Source organism: Excalfactoria chinensis, chromosome 5 (assembly GCF_039878825.1).
Source record: "Excalfactoria chinensis isolate bCotChi1 chromosome 5, bCotChi1.hap2, whole genome shotgun sequence".
Classification (NCBI taxonomy): domain Eukaryota; kingdom Metazoa; phylum Chordata; class Aves; order Galliformes; family Phasianidae; genus Excalfactoria; species Excalfactoria chinensis.
Window position 1 is genome coordinate 30,500,803 of NC_092829.1, and position 20,643 is coordinate 30,521,445.

At 43.1% G+C, this 20,643-nt stretch overlaps 1 protein-coding gene across 5 annotated transcripts in view; it reads left to right on the forward strand.

Moving 5' to 3' along the window:
- The window catches only part of SMOC1 (SPARC related modular calcium binding 1), a 153,891-nt gene that overhangs the window by 129,067 nt on the left and 4,181 nt on the right, over positions 1-20,643 (forward strand). For 4 of the 5 annotated variants that reach the window (XM_072338514.1, XM_072338510.1, XM_072338511.1 and 1 more), the window contains exons 8-12: positions 1,089-1,281; positions 1,748-1,830; positions 5,149-5,254; positions 14,535-14,782; positions 19,767-19,817. In XM_072338514.1, the coding sequence (XP_072194615.1) occupies positions 1,089-1,281; positions 1,748-1,830; positions 5,149-5,254; positions 14,535-14,782; positions 19,767-19,817 (681 nt within the window). The remainder of the gene's footprint in view (positions 1-1,088; positions 1,282-1,747; positions 1,831-5,148; positions 5,255-14,534; positions 14,783-19,766; positions 19,818-20,643) is intronic. The other variant, XM_072338513.1, reaches the window with a different exon arrangement.

A 20,643-nucleotide genomic window follows, 5' to 3' on the forward strand; every position in this document is an offset into this window, starting at 1 on the left:
TTATATTCCTGAAACGCTGAGGAGAGAGGGAGACCACGCTGGGTCTTTGCGACTCCTTGTGTTAGCTGCTATGATTCTGTCTGGTTCCCAGAGCACGGTGCGTTCAGGTGGTGCTGTGCAGAACTGCTGCTGTTTGGTGTGTGACACCTGCAGCCTGTCCAAGCATTTATGGCCAAAATATAAGATGGAGCTGATGGAGTGCAGATGGACAGGCAAAATACAGGGAGACAGTGAGTGTTGCTGGGTCTGTGCTGAGCCTGTCCTGGAGTAGGACAGAACTGTAACCACTTCTCGCTTTTATCACTCTCTTAATGATAGAAGTCAGCAGTTGTCTTTTCTTTTTAATTTATTTTTTTTTTCCCCTAGCCTTCATGTGTTTTAATCCTATGATCGTTAGCATTGACTGCTTTCTCCCCTACATGGCATGGTTTTTTCCTCTCTCTGATATCTTCTCTGCTTTCCAAAGCTGAAGTAGTTTTCCTTCTCCTTAAACTACCAGAATGTTTGAAGACTTCTTGTTGAGAACTACTGTCTGTTGAGTTAAGCAGATTGTAATGTCCTGTGGAATATTATCCTATTTACTTGATGAAGTGGTGTCAAAACATAACTTTCTTCTCCTTGTGGGCACATGTGGCCCTATCTCATTAGCATCCTATAACGCTTATAGGATGCTAAATGAGATAGAATAATGTGCTACATTCTGGATGAGTAGGTGGTGGGAGCAGGGCATGGCTATTGGCACCTTTGTGTAACTGAAAACCATGAGTCACAAGTGAGGATCTCCAAGTATGCGAAAATATCACCTGCAAAAGCCTTACCCAGGGGATGCAATTTCTTGCACTTCCTGGTTTGCTGGACACGCATTAAACAGCCAGAATCTATCATCTTGTAACGTCATCTCTGATAGCAGGAAGAAGTTCTGAGCCCTGAAATCTCTCATTCTCTAGGGTGCAGGCATGCTGGTGTTATTGGGCAGAAAGCACACTAAGGTCTGCTGTGGAGGGTATCCCTGACTGGCTAAGCTGAGGAAGGCAATCTTGATTTGACGGTTTTTCTCTGTACACCTCCATTTCCTTCCTGTCTTCCAGAGAAAGTTCACTCCTGCGACCAGGAGAGACAGAGCGCGCTGGAGGAGGCCAGGCAGAACCCCCGCGAGGGTATCGTCATCCCTGAGTGCGCTCCAGGAGGGCTCTACAAACCAGTGCAATGCCACCAGTCCACCGGATACTGCTGGTGTGTCCTGGTGGACACCGGACGCCCTCTGCCCGGTACTTCTACTCGGTAAGAGCTGTAAGCCTGGTGGGATGCCTGCCTGGGGGAGATGAGCCATGAGAAATAGTATTGCTATAGCAAATAAGTTAGTACTTCTTGGGCAGTGCACTTTGAGCTACCTTCCCTAGAGCTAGCGATGTGATGTGCCATATTGAGTGTCCTCTACAGGAGCTGGTACACAGTAACTGCTTTCCTCTCAGAGAAGTATTATATAAAACTGCCTTTTTTTCTCCTTTTTTTTTCTGGCATGCAGCTTTCTGGTGGTAGCAGGCACCAGTCCTTTGCTCAAAATGCTGGCCCATGGTATGAGGGGCAGAAACAGAAGTGTAACAGTGTTGCATTATCCTCTGCTTTATGTTTCCATCCTGCAGCCGCTTAGATCCCACCCAGAACAGATTTAGAACATTTCCCAGTTGCACCATCTGATGACACTAAAGCCATATCACATAGTCTAGCATCTTATATTCTTTTCCAGCTATGAGACTCCAGTGTGTGAAAGTGATGCCAGGTCAAAGAGTACAGAGATTGACGATCCATTCAAGGACAGAGAACTTCCAGGTTAGTAAAGAATGAGAGCCCGTCTCTGCTTATCTTGCCTTGGGACTCTCAAGAGGCCTATAATATTGTTGAGGGGATTTCCCTCACTGTGCTTATTTTACCATGGGTTTTATTCTATGTTATTTTGGATAACTGGAAGAGCTTGGGAGTGTCTGGAGAGGCTGCTTTATTACCTGTCTGCTTTTCTTTGGAAACGTGGCAGAAACAGAATTGTTGGGGGAAAAAAACAAAACTGGATGCCTGGATGTACCCTAGCTGAAGAATGGGCTCAGCATTCAAAACCTTTCTTCAAAGCTTGGCCAGAACAGGATCCTTCCTGTGTAGCAGGGCTGGTTTTTAGTAGCTTGATGGTCTGATGAGCAGTGGTGGAGGACACAGATGGCAATTGTCAGTGGATCAACTGGCTCCCTGGCACAGCAGGACTGTATTCCTGGTGCATTAAGGTTGCTTACCTAATGCTGACTGCTTTCTTGGCTGGACTGGGTCCCTCACTTTCTACCTGAGACCCACTTTATCTCCCATTGCTGCTTGTTTTCTCTTCATCTTTTCCCTCTTATCAATTTGACAAGCCATAATTTCCTATTTGCTTGCTTTGTTTCTGCTAAGAAGAGGTGCTGGGCATAGGTGTCTGAACAGCTCCTAAAAATGTCATACACACATGCTCTGTTTTTAATTTCCTTCTGCATTTGTAAGGTACACAGGGAAGGCCTTCACTTGAGAGATCAGCCATTGCTCTATTGAGTGGGGAATGACTCCCAAGAACAGAAGCTACAGTCAGTCCCTTCTACAGTGAGGGAGAAGTAGAGACCTGAAGTTCCACAGTAAAAGATGGTAGCAATGAATCTGCTTCACTTTCTTCTGGCCCTTCGTAGGGCTAACATGAAGTGAGTTATCTCTGAACAAGTTAGCAAAGGAAATGAGATTTGTTCCAGATTTGCCTTTTGAATCTCCTGATTCTCCTGCCAGCTCCTGACCTTGGGCTTCATAGCTCTCTGCTTAGCAACTCTGTCCCCAGCATGGTTCTCTGCTATGCAGCTGCTCATTTTCACAACATATGTAGAAACTTCTTATCTGCTTTCCTCTTACATTGGAAATTGGCCAGTTACTTGGGGGGTGCAGGATCACCCCATTTAGTGAATCAGCTAAATGATTGCATTAAGGCTCATTTCCTTAGGAAATCATTGTAAAATAGAACAACCTGACTTCCTTTCTTCTCCCTCCTATTTTCCCTTTGCTTTTCTGATTCTTCTTGCATTTATTCTCTGTCTCAGCAGAACTTAGTGAAAATCCTTTGCCTTTGGACTCCTTAGAGTTTCTTTCTGATTTCTCAGGAAGACAGAATGGTTTCTTCCTCCTTCTTCTGCGCTACAGCTTCAACTGGATGAGGGGGTGGGAAGTACACGAGGCTCAGGCAACTGTTTTGTACCTTCATGAACATTCAGCTCTGTGCTTGGATGTACGGTACGGTTCCCATCCCTGATGATTCCTGTTGCTAGAAATACCCTTGTCTATGAAGAGAGTAGGAGATGGAGCAGGGGAGTTATGTATCCCAATTTGTCTGCTCCATAGTCTTTTAATGCAGACTTGAGGTTTGCTTGATTAGCTACTCTTGTATAAAAATTCACTGGTGAGTAAGAACAGGGAATGAGAAAAGGTGTTTTCTTTTTCCTTTTCTCTTTCTTATTGGAACTGAACTTTTAGAAAAATCTCCACTTTCATTTGAGACATCTTTCTGTTTGCATTCACTTCTCCAAGGGAGGTCCCTTACTTACCCTTTTTCTGGAGTCTTGCCTGTCCTCCAGACCTTCAGTGCTTCAGGCAGTAGCATCCTTCTTCTGTGTGATCCTGCACAGGCCAAGCTGGGAGAGACAAGAGTATGAATCTGTGCATACCTTCGCATACCCTCTTCACAAACTGTGTCACGCTGTTCCCACAAGAATCAGAAGAAAGAAGGAAAGCACGTGTTGCTTGTACCTAGCAAAAGGCAAGGTGCTAATTCCTGCAGACGGTGAGATGCTGAGGCCCCAGAGAGATGACTTCTAGCAAATGGTTTTTCAACCTTCTCATTACTGCAACAAAAAGCTCCTTTAAGTGAGTGGTCTCCTCTGGCTGCCATAGCAGCTTACCCATTACAGGACTGACGTTTTCTGGACCATGTGCCAAACAAGTGCTGAGGGGTGTGCGTGTGTGTAATACACGTAATATGGAGACAGGCTAGGGACTGTTGTTTAGCTATTGCAGAGAACAGTGTCTGTAATGCTGCAAAGGAGGGAGTTTTGTCAGATCAATTTGCAAGCTGCCTTCAGCTGTCAAGGGATTACAGTAGGTTTCTGCTGCTGTGTTTGGGGTACACGTGCTTCTCTGCTTGTCTGGGAAAAGGAGAAAGTGTTGACATTGCTACTTGTTACTAAGGCAATACTGTTCTCTGGTACTGCTCTTCTGTGTGGATAATTGGTAGTGAATAGAGTTTTTGGGGAAGAGAAGAGTAAGGAAGGTGGTGATGGCTTCAATGTCACTTTGGAGAAGACAGTGGGATGCTAGGTGGTAGGATTTGGACAATGGCTGCATAGTTTGCCTCATAAAGGCGAGGAGACAAAGATTCATGTCTCAGCCCTGTCATAAGATTGACAGGAGACTCCATCATTCTGTAGTTATAGTGGTGGGTAACTGGATGGTCTCAGGACTAAGTCATGCAAATAGTTACCAAGCTTGTCCACAGCCTGTTTTGTCCAATTCCTGCCCAAATCAGCAGTGACTGGAAGCTCTTGCCATGTGATCACTTGGTCAGACATATTTCCAGTGCAGTCTGGACATGTGAAGAACTGAACTGTTGTGGTAGCTGCTGACAGTACTCTGTGCCTGGACAGGGTGGTACGAACATCAGCACTCACTTTGGCCCATGCTTTAAGGAGCTTTAAGCTGTCAGTTAGAGCATCAGAACAGCCGTGTTTTTGGAGGAAGATGACCCAGGAGGTAATGAATTGTTTTTTAAACTCCTGTACAAGTGTTACCATGGGAACTCTGTCTGCAAGGCACTTCTAGCACATCCCTGTGGTTATGCTGGTAGGGAACTGGGAGAGGCTGTAAAGCCAACCACATGATCTTCCTGCCAGATATTGTTGGTGACCGTGTGTGTGCTGGACAAAGCTGCAGGACAAATTGCCATGCAGAGAAACCCACTGAGGAATTTTTCTGCCTTTCCTGCAATGATATCTACAATGTTACAAACAAAGGAGGTTCTGACTGGTCCTTGCTGCATTGGGCTGGGAGACCAGTCTTGTGTGTTCTTGCACTAAACCTCCTCTTTTCTTTTTTCAGGCTGCCCAGATGGGAAGAAAGTTGAATTTATCACCAGCTTACTCGATGCTCTCACTACGGACATGGTACAGGCTATTAACTCAGCAGCACCTACTGGGGGTGGGAGGTGAGTCCAGAAAGCACCTGAGCTGAAACCACCAAGGTGATGGCTCTGGATGCCTGTGAGGTGGGGGTGGGAGGGACAGCGGTGCTCCGAGCTGATTCCCATTCACCTGGATTGCTGGGAGAGGAGCTAGCACTGCACCATCAGAGACTGCTGAGTCTTGTCCTGATAGTCTGGCGTTCCTGCTCCCACCCCTCCTCCCTGGCAGCTGTTCCACCATAAAGGTTAGTATAGCCCATTTGAAGTGTGAAATGAGAGCTCAGTGGGAGGAAGTGTCTTGTTCTTTTGTCCCCTAGTCTATGAAAAGACCTAATAAAATGCAAATGGGTTGAAGGAGACCGTGTGGCATAGTGGCTACCACAGGGAGTGAAGAATGTGAACGGAATTCTTGGCAGCACAAGTGCTGTGGTTTTGCTGTGGGGCTGAAGCCAGCCTGTGGATGAGGATAGAAGCTGTTTTTCATGACCCTCCCCTCTGACCAGCTGCCTCTTCATCCCTCTTGGAAGGAGCAGCAGGTCAGTCTTGTTGAAAGAGGTGGGCAGAAGTGTGCTTTTCTGGGGAGCTGGGGAAAACCTGAGATCTTGTCTCCCCCTCCTGTTTGATGATAGGAAATCCCCTTAGTTCAGCAGCTGCAGTGCTGCAACCTGCCAGGCAGGACAGGCCACTGGGAATGGACTTTGTTGAGTTTAAAAGGAATTCTGTGTGGCCGTGACTAGGCAAGGGTTCTGACTGTAAAAGGGGACAGTGCTAGCCAGGCAGGGATGCCGCAGCAAATAATGTGCTCACATTAATGCAGATGTAGAGACAGAGGTACCTTTGTACACGTTGCTTCCAGCATATAGAGTAATGTTGATACCCTGTTTCCCTCTTTCAAATTGCATAAGGAAGCAATGCCGTCTTAAAATTCTCAAGACAAAAACTTCCTGGGTGGCACCTTTGTGCTTCTTGGTTGCTGGATGGATTGCTTGTGAACCCATATGTTTTTAACTTTGTGTTTGGACCTTGCAAATGAAGCCTGTTGCTGAATGCCTGCGCATGGGATAGTCTGCAACCCTTCGAATTAGCAGTATATGCCTAGCATGTCTGTACTCATATAAACAGGATGAAAAATGCCCCAAGGATGGGAAATACGTTGTTCTCTCCCAGCCATAAGCATTCCAATGTCAATTCTGTGTAATTTGCATGGTTCAAATGCTGTGGGTGGGGGTGGCAGGAAGCCCTGGAGAGTATTTGATATTTATTTGGCATCTTTGGCACAGGGTCTGAAATCCAGCCAATGTAATCATCACTCTTAAAATAAAGCTTAATATAAACCAATATTGTAGAGACCAGAGATATATATGCCCCCACTGCTCTTCCATAAACCCAGCAGGCCTTCTTCCTAATGTCCCCCAAGCTTTGTGTATTTCTCAGCTTTGAATAGAAGCCTTTCTGGCAGAATTTTTCACTGCCCGGCTCTTCACAGTCGCCACATTGATTTATTTTCAGCTGCGGTGTCAGCAGCCCAGTTGAAAGGGGAAAAAGAAATCTTTTAGCAGTCTGTCCTTTGTAAGGCGAAAGGCTGCTGCCACCCAAATATTCTGCCTGCTCCCAGCTGTGATTAAGTTCAGGAAATTGCTCTGGCATAAACTTCCGTGTGCATCAGTTGGGGTAAGTGCATACCCCAAAGAGCCTACATCGAGCTTTTCCATCCATGTGCCACCATGGAGCCATTTTAGTTTGGAAAAGAAAAATAAATAAATAAATAAATTCAAGGAATTGAATGATTTAATCAGTACAGCTTTCATTTGGTATGAGTTTGCAGAGCTGGGAAGCCAAGAAGCAGTCTCTATGCAATGAGTTCTGCTTTCCAAGTTTCCCAGAGGGGAAAATTGTCCAGAGTCCTCTCTTCAGGAACATCTAAAATTCTGCTGGGTGACCTGGCTTCGCTCTGGCATTAGAAATGAAAGCTCTTTTTCATGGATATTTTATTTATGGGGCTAATGAACTCTTTTCCAGCCTTAACAACTAACATTGTACTTAATTTATGACAGTGCTTATCCTGTACCTCCCTCGCCCAGGTTTGCTGAGAAGGTGATGTTGGAAAGAAAAGCTTGAGATCTGGTTTAGCTTAGTGTCAGCTGAGACATGTCTGTGAGGCAAGTTTCACTTATTGCAGGCTCTTCTCCGTCTTTATAACAATGGCAGGGCAAGCGTTGCATTTAAACACACACTGCCTTCCTCTGTATCCTACCTCTTTTTTCCAAGTGTTCACCATTTTTGGACCCTTTTAGAGGCTGAACAAATTAAGCCAATAACCAAAATAGTTTATTGTAAGTTTAAAAGTAAGCTTTTAAGTCACAGAGGACAGGCAAACTTATACAAACAAGCTGTTTTCCCCACATCAGTTGGCCCTGTATATTGTCCTGTGAGTTCTAAATACAAAGTGAGCACTTTGGGTGTACGTGGACTGAATGTAAGGCCTGGCTTCCAGAGCAGGGACAGAAATGGAGCAGTACCCAAAACAAACACTTAGTGAAATGGATTGAACTGTGGATACAAGATTGCAGTGTGGGATTGTGGCAAAAAGTGAATGTTTATCATCAGAGAGGTAGTTTTAGAGAGGAGGGGTTATTTCCATTTCTCTGTGGCAGGAGAGAGATGGAAATGCCGTACAATGTACACCTTTGGTATCAACATTAAAAGAGGGAACAACACACAGAGAAGAGCCTTGCCAAAGTTTTTAAGGGCTTAAAAAACCCTATGAGTGAGAGTCTTAATGAGTTCAGGCTTCCATGGGATAATAGAAGAAATAAAAAAGGATTGAAAGATGATTACTTACAATCTGAGTGAGTCCATAGGGACACAAGCTCTGCAAGCTCTTTAGTCTAACAGGGAAGAACATGGTCAGCTGAATATAAACCAACCTGTGATCAACGTTTCTTTAAAGCAAAGCTATTTGTAAGGTAGAATGAATGAATGAGGATGGTGATGGATTCCCTCTCTGTAAGGCTTTTCTTTTGGGGCTTGATACCTTTCAGAAATACTTTAGTCAAATCAAAGTTCTGATCCTAATAGTAAATTGATTCACAGTCTGTGCGTGTGATGTACAGGAGATTGGATTAGCTGACCCTGCAGCTTTAAGCCTGAACCTGAATGTGTGGAGTGAAAACTGCCTGCATTTGCTGAGCATCTTCAAGACTTTACCTAAATATGTGGCAACGTTCTCTATAGCTTTGCAATGGATGTGTTGTTACTTTTTCTTTGGAGGGAAAGGAAAAATGTAAAGAGAAAAAATGCCAGAGATCTGCATTTAAAACTCTACACAAGGCTGTGCCGAACTGCTCGCTTTACACTTGACAAACACCAAAACAATCTAGTAGCAGCAAAGTAAGGCACTACAACTTGTTTGTTGCTTCAGGCAATGTAAGTAAAACCTGATAAGACTATTTTTTTTTCTTTCTTTTTTTTTTTTTTTTTTAATTGGGCATGCTTAAAACAACCTTGTAATCCCTTATAGGTCTTGTCTCGTTTAAGCAAGTTCAAAGCTATTGATTTTAATTGAGTTACTCTTGCTTTACAATAACGTAAATGAGAAGAGAACTTCCCTTCGCCATGGCACTGGTTTATATTACAGCAAAATAGCCAAATAGACTTCATTTAAACTTTTGAAACAGAAAATCTCTGGTAAAATTCATTCTTAGGTTTATTGCATAAACTCCAAGGCACATCTTGTTACTGTATGTTTTCAAATTAATTAAGGGAACTCTTGTAGGAAATAGGTTTATTAAACAGTGTTTTGTGTCATGCATAAATTCTATATAATAGAAGCAGCATTTTTTTTGTTAAAATTAAAAAAAAAAAAAGAGTTCACTTTTTAGTACATTTGATTCTATTTTATGTCAGATGTATTCCTGTCACACGAGGCCTAAACTGGAATAGGCCAAAGGAAATCCCAGCCTCCTTCTACCCAATCTAAAACACTATCTTTAGTCTTTGCCAATTTGGGAATCAATTTTAATTGCCAAAATGTGCTCGCTGTAGCTTGTTACATCATCAGGAAAAATATGAATGCCCTGTGGAGTTTTGGGTTAAAAGAGCGGCTTCTGACAGCTATCCTTATCATGTAACTCAGCAGCTGTGTGCCTTCATTGTAAGCTGCCAATTATTTCCCATGTAATAGCCCTAAAAGGTACTTCAGAAAATTGCCCCCAAGGTTCCCTTTCATGCTGTAGTTGTGCAGTTGGAAGCAGGCAAGTAAAGCTCAGCACATCTCCAGGGTGTTCTGAAGTTGAGCCGTGTTTTAATAAAGATTGACACTTTCAAACAGTGTGGGGAAGTTAATGCCCAGCTCCTATTGCAATTCAATTGAAGTTGGATACTGAATTCTCATTATGCTCCTATGGAAATTCTAGCCTAATTAAAGATATGAGAGAGATCGTGTAATAGGAGGATCCTTTAAAAGTCAATGAGGAATGGAGTTGATATTTAAAGCTCCTAAATGATTTATCCCACAATCTTCAGAAAAGTTGTGTTCAGAATAATGTTTCGTACACAGCTTAGCCGGAGGGAAGAGAGAAAGAAACTGGCTCTATAATGGGAAGATAGCTTCAGTTTTAGCTGTAGAGGAATTATGCATTCCTTGTAATGAATTTGGACTGCACAGTAACCTTTTGTTTAGTCTGAACACAGCTTATTTTATTTTTTTTTTTAGCTTCTTGACTCTTTCCCTACGGGAAAGGGAGAATAAGAAAACATACACAATCCTTTTTACAATTTCATTAGAGTAATCCTCTTTGATTCAAGCCATGTTCCACAGTTAGAGCTTTTAGCTTTATAATAGACAACCTCAAGGAATGACAAAAGGAGACTATGAAGTGGAAGCAGAGCAGGAAAGAAGAATCATGAATTTTACTTCAGTCTGTTAAAACTGTTGCCACTTTCCATCATCACGTCCCTGGGCGTCATTAGTGCTCTGCTGGGCATTGACTGGCAAGGTCAGTCCTGATATTTCTTTGCATCCCTTCTTGTTCAACAACAGCACCAAGCAAGGCACAAATGCTTGCAAAATCATTTCAAGAGTTAGAAACAGCTTTAAATACTGTAGAGAAACTGACTACAAGTATGCCTTGTGTGCTGGGAGTGGAAGCTGGGCTGTTTCTCTGCTCTGTCGCTTTTGCTAGTAGTTTCTTGTTCATCAGTGCTCTTTCATCCTGGAATTAGCTCCCACTGGTTTATAGCCCCCGTTTCAGTCTAGAGTTAGGGATGTTAACCTGGTCTTAATCCCCTTCCCTTCTCCTGCCTCAGCTGCTATTGTTGCCAATTAAAGTTTGTATTAGAAAGTAACAGATTTTGGAAAAGCCTTCCAACAGGTGATAATCTGCTGGGTACTTCAGAGCTTGCAACCTTGCTTTCTCCCAGAGATGTATTTTGTGTTTGGAGATTTTCTGTCACTGTGATAGTACAGGGAGACTGTGCAGCGGGGCTGCAAGTGTGCAGGGAGCAAAGGATTGACTGTGAAAGGAAGGGACTTAGTTTTACTCAGTAAAATGTAGTTGAGCCTATTACCCTTTGACAATACAGCCAAATGGAGGAGAATGTGACTGCACACTGCACGTTTCGGTATGCGTGTATTATCTGGCCTTGCTTTCCTGTATTTTAAGCTAGATACCTCCCCTTTCCTGTACAGTTCACTCCTTCTTTCTTGCTAGGGAAAGGGATGGAGAGCATTACAGACTGCTTGCAAAGAGCATGTTCAAGCTGTCTAGGTGGTATTTTGGCATATTCTTCCCTCTCTGCTCCAGAATTTAATGCAGCTGCAAGAAGCATGTGTCCATGTTTATTCATAGCTTTCTGCCTATACCCCAGTTACAACAGATGATATGATGATGTTCCATGGAAGTGTGTCTCAGCTGGAAAAATAGCCTTGTTAAAAGTAATAGTACATTAACCCAGGTGCCTTCAGGCATTAGAGAGTGAAGAGATAAGTAAAGAGCTTCCCATGAGGGAGCTGACAGCACATTATACATGAAGCGGAGCAAACGATTACTATTGAAAAAACTATTTGTTTGATAATAGTGAATTAGTAAGAAAACTGAAAGAGCAGATTACCTGTCCTTGACTGCTAATGACAGACCTCTCTTACCTTCCTTGTTGGGCTCTTGGTGGGCTTATGCTGTATGATGGAGCTAAACTTGATGTCTTTTATGTAGTCTGCATGAGAAGCCTGAGAAATTGTTAGCATACTGCAGCAAGAGACAGGTTCAGTGGATTTTTCGTGTGACTGGTGTTGGAGTAAGATATGTTTTATTGAAGTTGAAAATGTGCAGTGGAGAAGCAGCCCAGCAAATTAACTTTGCATCTGAGGACCGATGCATTTCTCTTGCAACAACAATGGAAAGGCAATAGAATAAAACTCCCCAAGAATACTCCTTCAAACTCTGCACTGGCAGAACATTTAGAGCCCTCAGATATATTTCAGCTGACCCAGCATGTATGGTTGTTGTCATGGCACATCATCAAAACTAAGGGGCTTAGCAATGCTGTGAAGTTGCTTCAACTTGTGTGTCATGGATGGAAAGTAAGTGTCTTGCATGGGCAGTCTTGAAAGTCAAGATATTCAGATGGATGTTGTAACCTCAGCATTCTCAGTCTATCATGTAATTGCACAGTGCACGGGGAAGTTATGGCTACCCTCAGATGATGTGGATATTCAAAGTCCTCCCTGTTCTGAGGTTCTGGATTATCATCAGAAAGGGCAGGCAACCAGCTCAGGAACTGCAGTGCTTTTAGGCCAGCCAGCAGGAAGTGGTAAAAACTTAGTAATAGCTCTATCTTCCTTCCTCCTACAGTCATAGAAGTTAAACTAATTTCCTTTGGTTCTGTTAGCATGCTGCTGTTTTCAGTATAAATGCTCAGCTTGTTTGTAGTGGCTAAGATTGATACATCATCACCTCATGAGTCAACGTATTTGTATTAGCCCATGGATTGCTTTGGTTTTCTTTTTGGAAGTGCTGGAGAAAACCATGTAGCCTCTTCTAGTAACTGGGAGAGTTCCTCCTTGATGTGTTTCTGAAGAAAAAAAAGGCCCTTTGAAGTCCTGCTTTGGTGCATCCCTTCATCAGGTAGAGAGAAGCAAGAGCTCCTGTCTTTCTACTATCAGTGCTAGAGGTGCTCTTTCCCTTTTCTCCATTTCTGTGTCTTGAGATCTGGATCTTCAGAAAACAAAGGTCAGAGCCAAGGGCAGGACAAAGTGTGGACCAGGGGAATCTCACATGCAAAAACTGGGGTTCCTCTATCTCAGCAAAAGCAGAAGCTCCTCTCTTGAAATACAGAACTTCTGGCTCTGCTCTGTGGCTGTTGGAAACATGCAAGTCTTCAAATGATAGCCAGCTCACTCCCAAAAGGGAGAGAGGCCAATGACTGTGTTTATAAATGTCATAAAAACAAGCCACAGGATGTGTTTTTATTCTCTCCTGTCATCCTGTTCTTCATGTTGAGTTTCAAGGCTCTAAAAAATCCAGGCACTCCCTTAGCTTCCTGGGGAGATTTTTGCAATTTCTACTTGTCCATAGGTAGCTCCAGGGGCTTGCCTTGTGTTTTGGCTCCCAAAACTAAGACAAACTTATTCCTAACCTCTTCTTCCTCCCACACTGTTTATCCCACTGTACATTGACCAGATGCCGTGACTGAATGCCAGGCTGCTTCTTAGCTAAGAATTAGATGATGAAGGAGACATTCTCAAGTAAAACCTTGTGAAATATGTTGTGTAGGTTATTTACCTCTTCCCAGTGTGTGAATTTACTTTTAGGGGGATCCAGATGTTCCCAAGTAGTGACTACCTTTCACATTAGTGATGTGCTGTGACTGTAGGTTTTGATTTTCTTTTTCGGGCTTTGTAGCTACATTTTAGAGGCAGAAGGGGTCATATGAGAAGGTCAAAAGGATTCTCACCCTTCTAGTTCCCAAATAAGAATTTTTCAGTGGCCATTTAAATGTATAACCTACCGGTTTCTCAATTAAGGTTGATGATATTCTTAAAATGCATTTTATAAGGTACACCTTAGTGATACTGAACCTGGGTTCATATTTCCCTAGCTTGAATGCCCAGGACTCACACCAGAACCTGGCTGCCTGCAGCACACAACTGTTCTTCCTCTCTCATCGCTGGGGAAGGAATTAGGCAGCAGCTGGATGTGTCTCCTGGAATAAGTCAGAGCAACCAGTGCCAGTGTAGCATGTCTGACTGCCTGTCCTCTAATTTCCATGCCCTGAAATGCTTTATGCTTGGGAGGAAAAAGGCTCAAGTCTCAGCATCGTTTTAACTTTTTTTAATGATACATTCATCATTTGGAGAAAAAGCAGGCTACCTTAGTGAACTTTAAAAAAAAAAAAAAAAAAAAAAAAAAAAAAAAAGACTTATTTAGAAAGGATTTCTTCCCTGGTTCTTTGTATCACTGAGGAATAACCCTTTTTCTACTACTAGAGAGCACCTCATACCATGTAAACGGTATGACCTACTGCCTCTTCGGTAAGGGCCTGAGATTGAAAGGCAGTGTTCTCTACTCACACTTCTTCAGCTGAGGCTGTTCCTCCTCTGATCTTCCTCTCTGATATTTTTTGTTGTTGTCCACAGAAAGAAAATGTGAGCCAAATAATATCAAAGTTGTAATATCAGAATGAGTAAGAAATGGAGCACACTGAAGTTGCCAGTTCCATAGTATTGTTTTTAATGGATTTGTGGTGCTTGTCTGCTGTGGAATTCATGTGTATAAATCAACCATGTGAAAAGCATTAAATATGCTGCAAATACAGCACAGGAGTTCAGATAATATAAATAGATACAGCAAGAATGTTTCATCTTGCCAAGGACATTTTCAAATAATGAATGTGTCTTGCATTAAATACATTTGTTCCCTTTCTGAAGCCTAGATGTTGCTATCACAAAAACTACCGTGGCAGCTGGCATTCGTGGCTCTCACATTGGTAGATCAAGGATCAAAAGGACCATGGAGGCTGCTTTTTGCCCTCCAAAGGGGAATCCTCTGGGATTAGGCAGAGTTTCAGCAACTGGTGTGAAGAGAGACAGAGCTACTGAGGATATCAGTCTTTTGGAATCCCTTGCCACCACTTGTTAATGCTAAAGGACATCTTCAGATAAAGCTCCTCTCTCTCTCTCTAAAGATCTCAGCTAAAAGGAGGAGACTGTTAGATTTGTGTATTTATCCTGCTTTACATATGTTGTAGTATGTGGCTCGTCCATGCTCATGACAGCGTTGGTAAGAGACTGCTTTCCCCATTGCAGGTTCTCCGAGCCAGACCCCAGCCACACACTGGAGGAGCGAGTGGTACATTGGTACTTTAGCCAGTTGGACAACAACAGCAGCAATGACATCAATAAACGAGAGCTGAAGCCTTTCAAGCGTTACGTGAAGAAGAAAGCCAAGCCCAAGAAATGTGCTCGACGTTTCACTGACTACTGTGACCTCAACAAGGACAAGTCTATCTCACTCCAGGAGCTGAAGGGGTGCTTGGGAGTCAGCAAGGAAGGAGGTAAGTGGCTTTCCTTCCCCATTCTGTGAGAATAAATGTCTGATGTAGTTACATTAAACTCAGGAATCAGTTTTATCTGAGATGATTCAAAAATGCCACAGTTTGCACGAGAAAATGAGTGATTAATATCCTGCCATGCAATTGCAGTTCATTATTTTTATGGCTCTGTCTTAAAGTCCTTATCACAGACCTTTGTGCTAAGAACTAAATCAATATGGGGAAAAAAGATGAGTCTTACCCAGAAGCCTCCTTGTACTGTAAAAGTCTTTAGAAACTGCAGTTCAGTTCAGGACCTCTCTGAGTAATACACTGCTAACAATATTCTGTTGCCTCAACCACGTAGGTTGGATGATGTATGAGGCAGCACAGACCCAGTTCTTCTCCAGAGGCCCTGTTGACTAACAGAAACAATATTTATTTTCATTGCTAAATCCGGCATGCAGGAGTGGGGATGACGCAGAGAGAACAACTCAGAAGGAAAGTGCAGGACTGTACTGTTGGACTTCTTCACATTTAAACTGCATTTTAAGACTGGGGGAGAATTAGGGCATAGGCATAGCTCTTCTTCCTGTTTAGTGACTGAGCAATTGGCCCACCCTCTTTCCTTTTCTTCCTCTTCCATTTTCACCTCACATTCTATCGAAACCTGGACCAAATTGATATTTTTGGAAATTCTGTGAATTGAAACTTTTCAACCTATATTCAATAATTAACAGTCATTCTTGACTATGTGCAGATTTGCCTGGCAGGAGAAGGTAAGCAAAGAGATTCCAAGGGACTAATTTCCTGTGCAGGTGTTTTGGTTGTGTGGTCAGCTCTTGTTATAACTGTCATGCCGGCTGGGAAGGATGGCTAGCTTTGTTTTTCCAGTCCCAGCTTTTCCTTAATGTTTTCTTCAGGTTTAGCATGCATGAGAAGGGAATGAGTACCGTTGAGTGTTGAGCTGCTTCTTTCTCTGGGTGCTTTGCAAATATCTTGATTATCATAATAAAGCCTTTGCATTACTTGTCAACTGTGAGAAGTTTTAAGCTTTCCTACCTCGGTGGAAGTTGTTTTCTTAATTATTGGTACTTTACTGTGAAATTACACACCAAAATAGCAGCCCTGTTCCTTAATTTTATTACCTTCCCACTAGAAGAATATGCCAAATGAGTTTTATTGCTGTTTGGCCTGGAATAAGACTCTCTGGAATCTGCTGCCTTGGCCCACTGACTGTTCAGAATTTTTATGGAAGGGGGAGAAAAAAGGAGAGAAAGAAGAAAATGAGAATCTCTGAGCTCAAGTGAAGAGGAAAGCAAGCAGCAAGGGAGATGTTATTGTGAGTCCCCGATTCCCAGGCTGCTGACACACAACCTGATCTTTCCTGATTATCCCATTATATGAGGACAAGATTGTGTGCAAAACGGCTCCAACCTTGTTTTGTCACACAGCTCCACATACCTACTAAAGGTTCAGTAGGTCTTGAGGATCTAAGTAAAATGGATAAGTTATGTGGAAGAACTCTTAAGAAAGGACCTGGGGATGGCTAGAGAATGATGAGGGCTAACAAGCAGTAGAGGGAGCTCATGCAGGGAGCATATAGTTAAAAACAAGTGAAAATACTGTGGAGTATACAGTATGCAAGTTTGTGGTAGACCTTCTTGAAGGAGTAATGAATTTGTGAGGCAGTAGATAATATTTGCTCTGCCTTCTATTTACAAGAACCTCTAAATTAAGAAACAGCCAGTAATGCCCTTTTTTAAACATCCTCTTATCTCAAAACGTGGGTTTGTGCAGTCAGCCAGCAAGTCCATGTATTTTCTCTGTGTTTCTTACTGTATACCGCGGTCTCTGCACACTTGCTTGGGCTGAGGTCACTGTGGGTCCAAGCCAAACACTGGTTGGGAAGTTTCTGTTGTAAGCTGCCAGTCAAATAAATCCGAAACTATTCATGGAAATGGTTGTTTCAAAAACATCCTTGTTAGAAAGCTTCTTCTGATCTGGATTTGGATGAGGAAGGGCTTGAGGGAGGCAAGGAAAGTCATCCTTTCCACTTCATTACTTGTGAACTTGCCTCAAGTATTCCAAATTGTGGTTGGAATCCAGCAGTGTAAGGACTAGCATGAGGTGGGTCATCATTCCAGGTGAGTGTGCCTGCTGCTAAGCAAATTGAACACCTGTACTGATTTTGAAAATGAAGCTTAAATACAGATTTTGTAGGGTCTGACGTGATAAGAAAAACAGAAGTTAAGGCTTCTGCATTTTTGTTAGTGTTTTGCTTTTTTTTGTGTGTGTGTGTGTGTGAGTTTTTTTTGGCAATCAGTTCAATCCAAACATGGAATAGTGTTGCTTGGTGGGAGGACAAGACACAGACAAATCGGTAATGTTAGTGTCTCATGCATGGGTAAAAGGAAGGTTTATGTGGGAGGATTCATCTGCAGTGTTCGTAATGGCAAGCATGAATTTGAGCTCTTTCCAGGTTAGGATCAAATCTGTCTGAGATGCAGTTATATCTGTCCTCCCCTCCTCAGCAGACTCTTAATGTTGGTCACCCAATCTGTGGGTGCTGCTACTAAAGAAAGAAGGAAAAATGGTGGACAATTTTAATGGCTGAATTAATTCAGTAGCGTTTGAGACCCTTCTAATCAGTACCTGCAGAAGTGACTGATTTTCTTTGTGCTTGGGAGGCTTCTGGGGGTTAAGATACTCTGTTATTTAGGCAAGCAGTTGTGTGGAAACAGGTAGCAGGGAGTACTCATATCAGAAAGGCCTCTGGACTGATGACAGTAGGAAACTGATGGCAGTCTGAGAGGCTATGAGGAAACAGTAAGATACTATTTGCTGAACACATTTAGGTAGTGACTGAGTTAATAGAACTGAAATTCAGAGTATATTTAATTGAAATTAGATGTGGATTGGGGTGTAAACAAGCTCCATTGGTTCAGTACTTGGTTTTGTTTGCCTTGCTCAGATATTCTCCTTTGCGGCTCAGTAGTGATGCTATAGTTTGTCTCCTTTAATCCTGAAGGTACCAACTGGAACATCTGTATTGTCTTGACGTGAGATAGGATTCCTGAGAGTGTGTTTCTTCTCCATCAAAAGTGATGGGTTTGCTCAGTGAGTCAGAGGAATTACTTCTACCTATAAAAAACTGCTGGGGTTTCCTTGAGCATTTTCTTTTGGGAGACATCTGGCCAAATATACTGTAGCTAGAATTATTACTCAAAATATTGTACCTGTGAGGCTGAGTAAATATTTTGCATTATGAAACTCAGTTAGTGATGGGATGTCACCCTGCAATACCCAAATGCTTCACAGGTATACTCTATGTACCCACCGTCCCCATCTGTCATACCCCTTCCTCTCTTTCCTTTCTACTTGATGCTCATGACAGCTTTACTCTGATGGGGTTTTGTCATCGCTATAGCTACGTGTGCTGGCCTGTTTTTATATTGAAAGTAACTGACTGAAGATGGTGTTCTCTGCCTTTGGAGTGAAAGATGGTCAGTTTTATGGCAGTTGTTAGCTTCCTTACACTAACACATCTGGAAATAAACCCACAGAAAGCACAGAGCCCTACCATCATGCTGGAAAGGTCTGTCATGTCCAGCCTTACAACCCCCTGCCATTGCAGGGCTTTTAGATCCACTTATCTGTTGTTTCCCAAATCTTTCTGAAGACGAGCAGTCCCAGTCACAGCAGTGCACACTAGTCTTAGCTTTAGTACTGGAGGGGGTGAGTGCAGACCCTAGGCAGTGAGGCCCTTAGTTGCAGGTAGGCTGAGGGCAAAGGGTGATGACAGAGCAGGGCTGTGTGCGGCCGAGCAGCACCCTCTAGGGGAAGAGCCACCCAAGGATGCAGCCATTCTTAGATGGACTGTGTTTTTATTGCCTGGCCCCTCGGTGAGTCCCAATTAGCTCTGGAAGAGTCTGCCTCTTGGCGATGGAGCCCTGCTTTTATGTGCAGGCACAGGAATCAGCTAGCAGCGGTCTCTCTGATCTTGCCAGGGCAGATGGCTGAGACGAGGCTCACATTCGGGGACCTTGAAATCACTCACTTGCTGTGTTTATACAGTTCCTCTTATTAACAGTTTTTAAAGCTAAAATATTTTGCTTTGTGATCCATTTCAAATGCAGCTGCTGCCTTTCTCTCCCTCTTTTACTTGTCAGGGTGCAGCATCTGTCTTCCTGCAGTTTCCTTGCTCTCCCACCTTGTTGCTACAGTTCTGCTCATCTTCCTTCCACACAGCTTTGCTTTGTTCTTTAGGTGTGAGTGCCTGAATTACTGGTGCAAGTTAAATCATACCTTACTTTGCACCTTAAGTCAGCTGCACATGCACATCAAAGATTTCATCCTTTCCAGAACTAGGGGTGGCAACATTCTTCTGGCTGTGAGCAGGAGGTCCCCCTTCTAGCAGGGCCCTCGCCTGGAATCCCTACTTAGCAGCCAGTGGGAATTGAAACATACTCTTGGGAGTGCTCAGCACTTATGGTCCCTATGTTGTCAGTACCCAGCAGGTGGTGGGAACTGGTTTATTGTAGAGGCGAAAGTGCTTGCTGTTAGCTCCATCTGGTGTGGGGTGCATGCGTCTTTATCTTGTGACAGGCATTGCTGTGCAGTCTGTTCCTGCCCTTCTGCCAGATGAGAGTTTAGATCTTTTACTTCATAGCAAAGGCTGTTTTGGGAAAGTTTATGTCACTACTTGCATCTTGCCTTTCATTTTCTTCCTTCCAGACTTGATTTTAACTTTGTAATAGTTGCTTTTTGCCCACACAACTCTCTGGATCTTGTGATGTTCAAGTACTAGAATACCATGTGTTTAGCATCCACTATTGTAGCTTGTAGGTCTGACTCTTGCATGTGAGTCTTCCAGAGGCAGGACTTGCTGTGTGCAGATCCAGAAGGAGGGACTCCTTGAAGCCTGCCTGCTGGCAGCAGATGATTGGGATGCTCCTTGATCATGCCATGACATTATTGCATTTAACGCGGTTCTTGGATTTTACAGGTAGCCTGAGCAGTTTCCCCAGTGGAAAAAGACAAGGCCTTAACCCTTTCAGTGAGTATCTTGTCAAAATATTTGTTACTTTTTCTTCTGTCTGTGATACCCACATGTCCCAAAATTTGTGCTCCCTCCTCTCCTATGTTCACAAATAGCAACACATAAATAACTAGAAGCCAGAGTTGTTCCTAAGAGGTGTGAACATTATAACATACAGGTCTACAGCATCAGCTCAAAGTCCAGTACCACGTCTTTAGCTGTGGCAGACATCATGTATCATATAGCTAAGGAATCAGAATAGGATACAGCAAGAATACTCTTCTTGCTTTACTCTTTGTCTTTCTGGCAAGCAACAGTACAGGTGATTAGTTGTATTTATGTTTTATTACTTCATGGACATGTTCCCATGAATATTCTTCTGTGTCTCAGTTAATGCTTGCTTTCCTCTGTACTTTGTGGCAGTGAGTTGCACCCTTTCATCAGGTGTGAGGAACAACTTTTGCTGCTTTCCTTTCAGACCTGCTGCCTCACAGCTTCATTGGTTGTGTCTCTGTGTCTCAGAGATGTTTCCTGGTGTGTCTTCAGTTCTGAGCATGTAATTGAGTTTTGTTTGCCACTAAAAGCTGAGAATAGGTGTTGTAAAAATCACGTGCTGTGGTTTCAAGCTCTTTCCTAGTCATGCATAGTCTTTCATGTACGACAGGTCATCTAGACACTGAGGTCAGTCTGCTGTTGTTATTCATTGAGCACTGTGAGAGCCTTTTGCAGAGCTGTGTAATGAGATTCAGTTATGACAGCCTGGAGTAATTTTGCATTTAACAATATTTACCCCCACTTGGTAGGGCATGTTGTTTCACACTGGTTCCAGTGAGGCCTGTCTAGT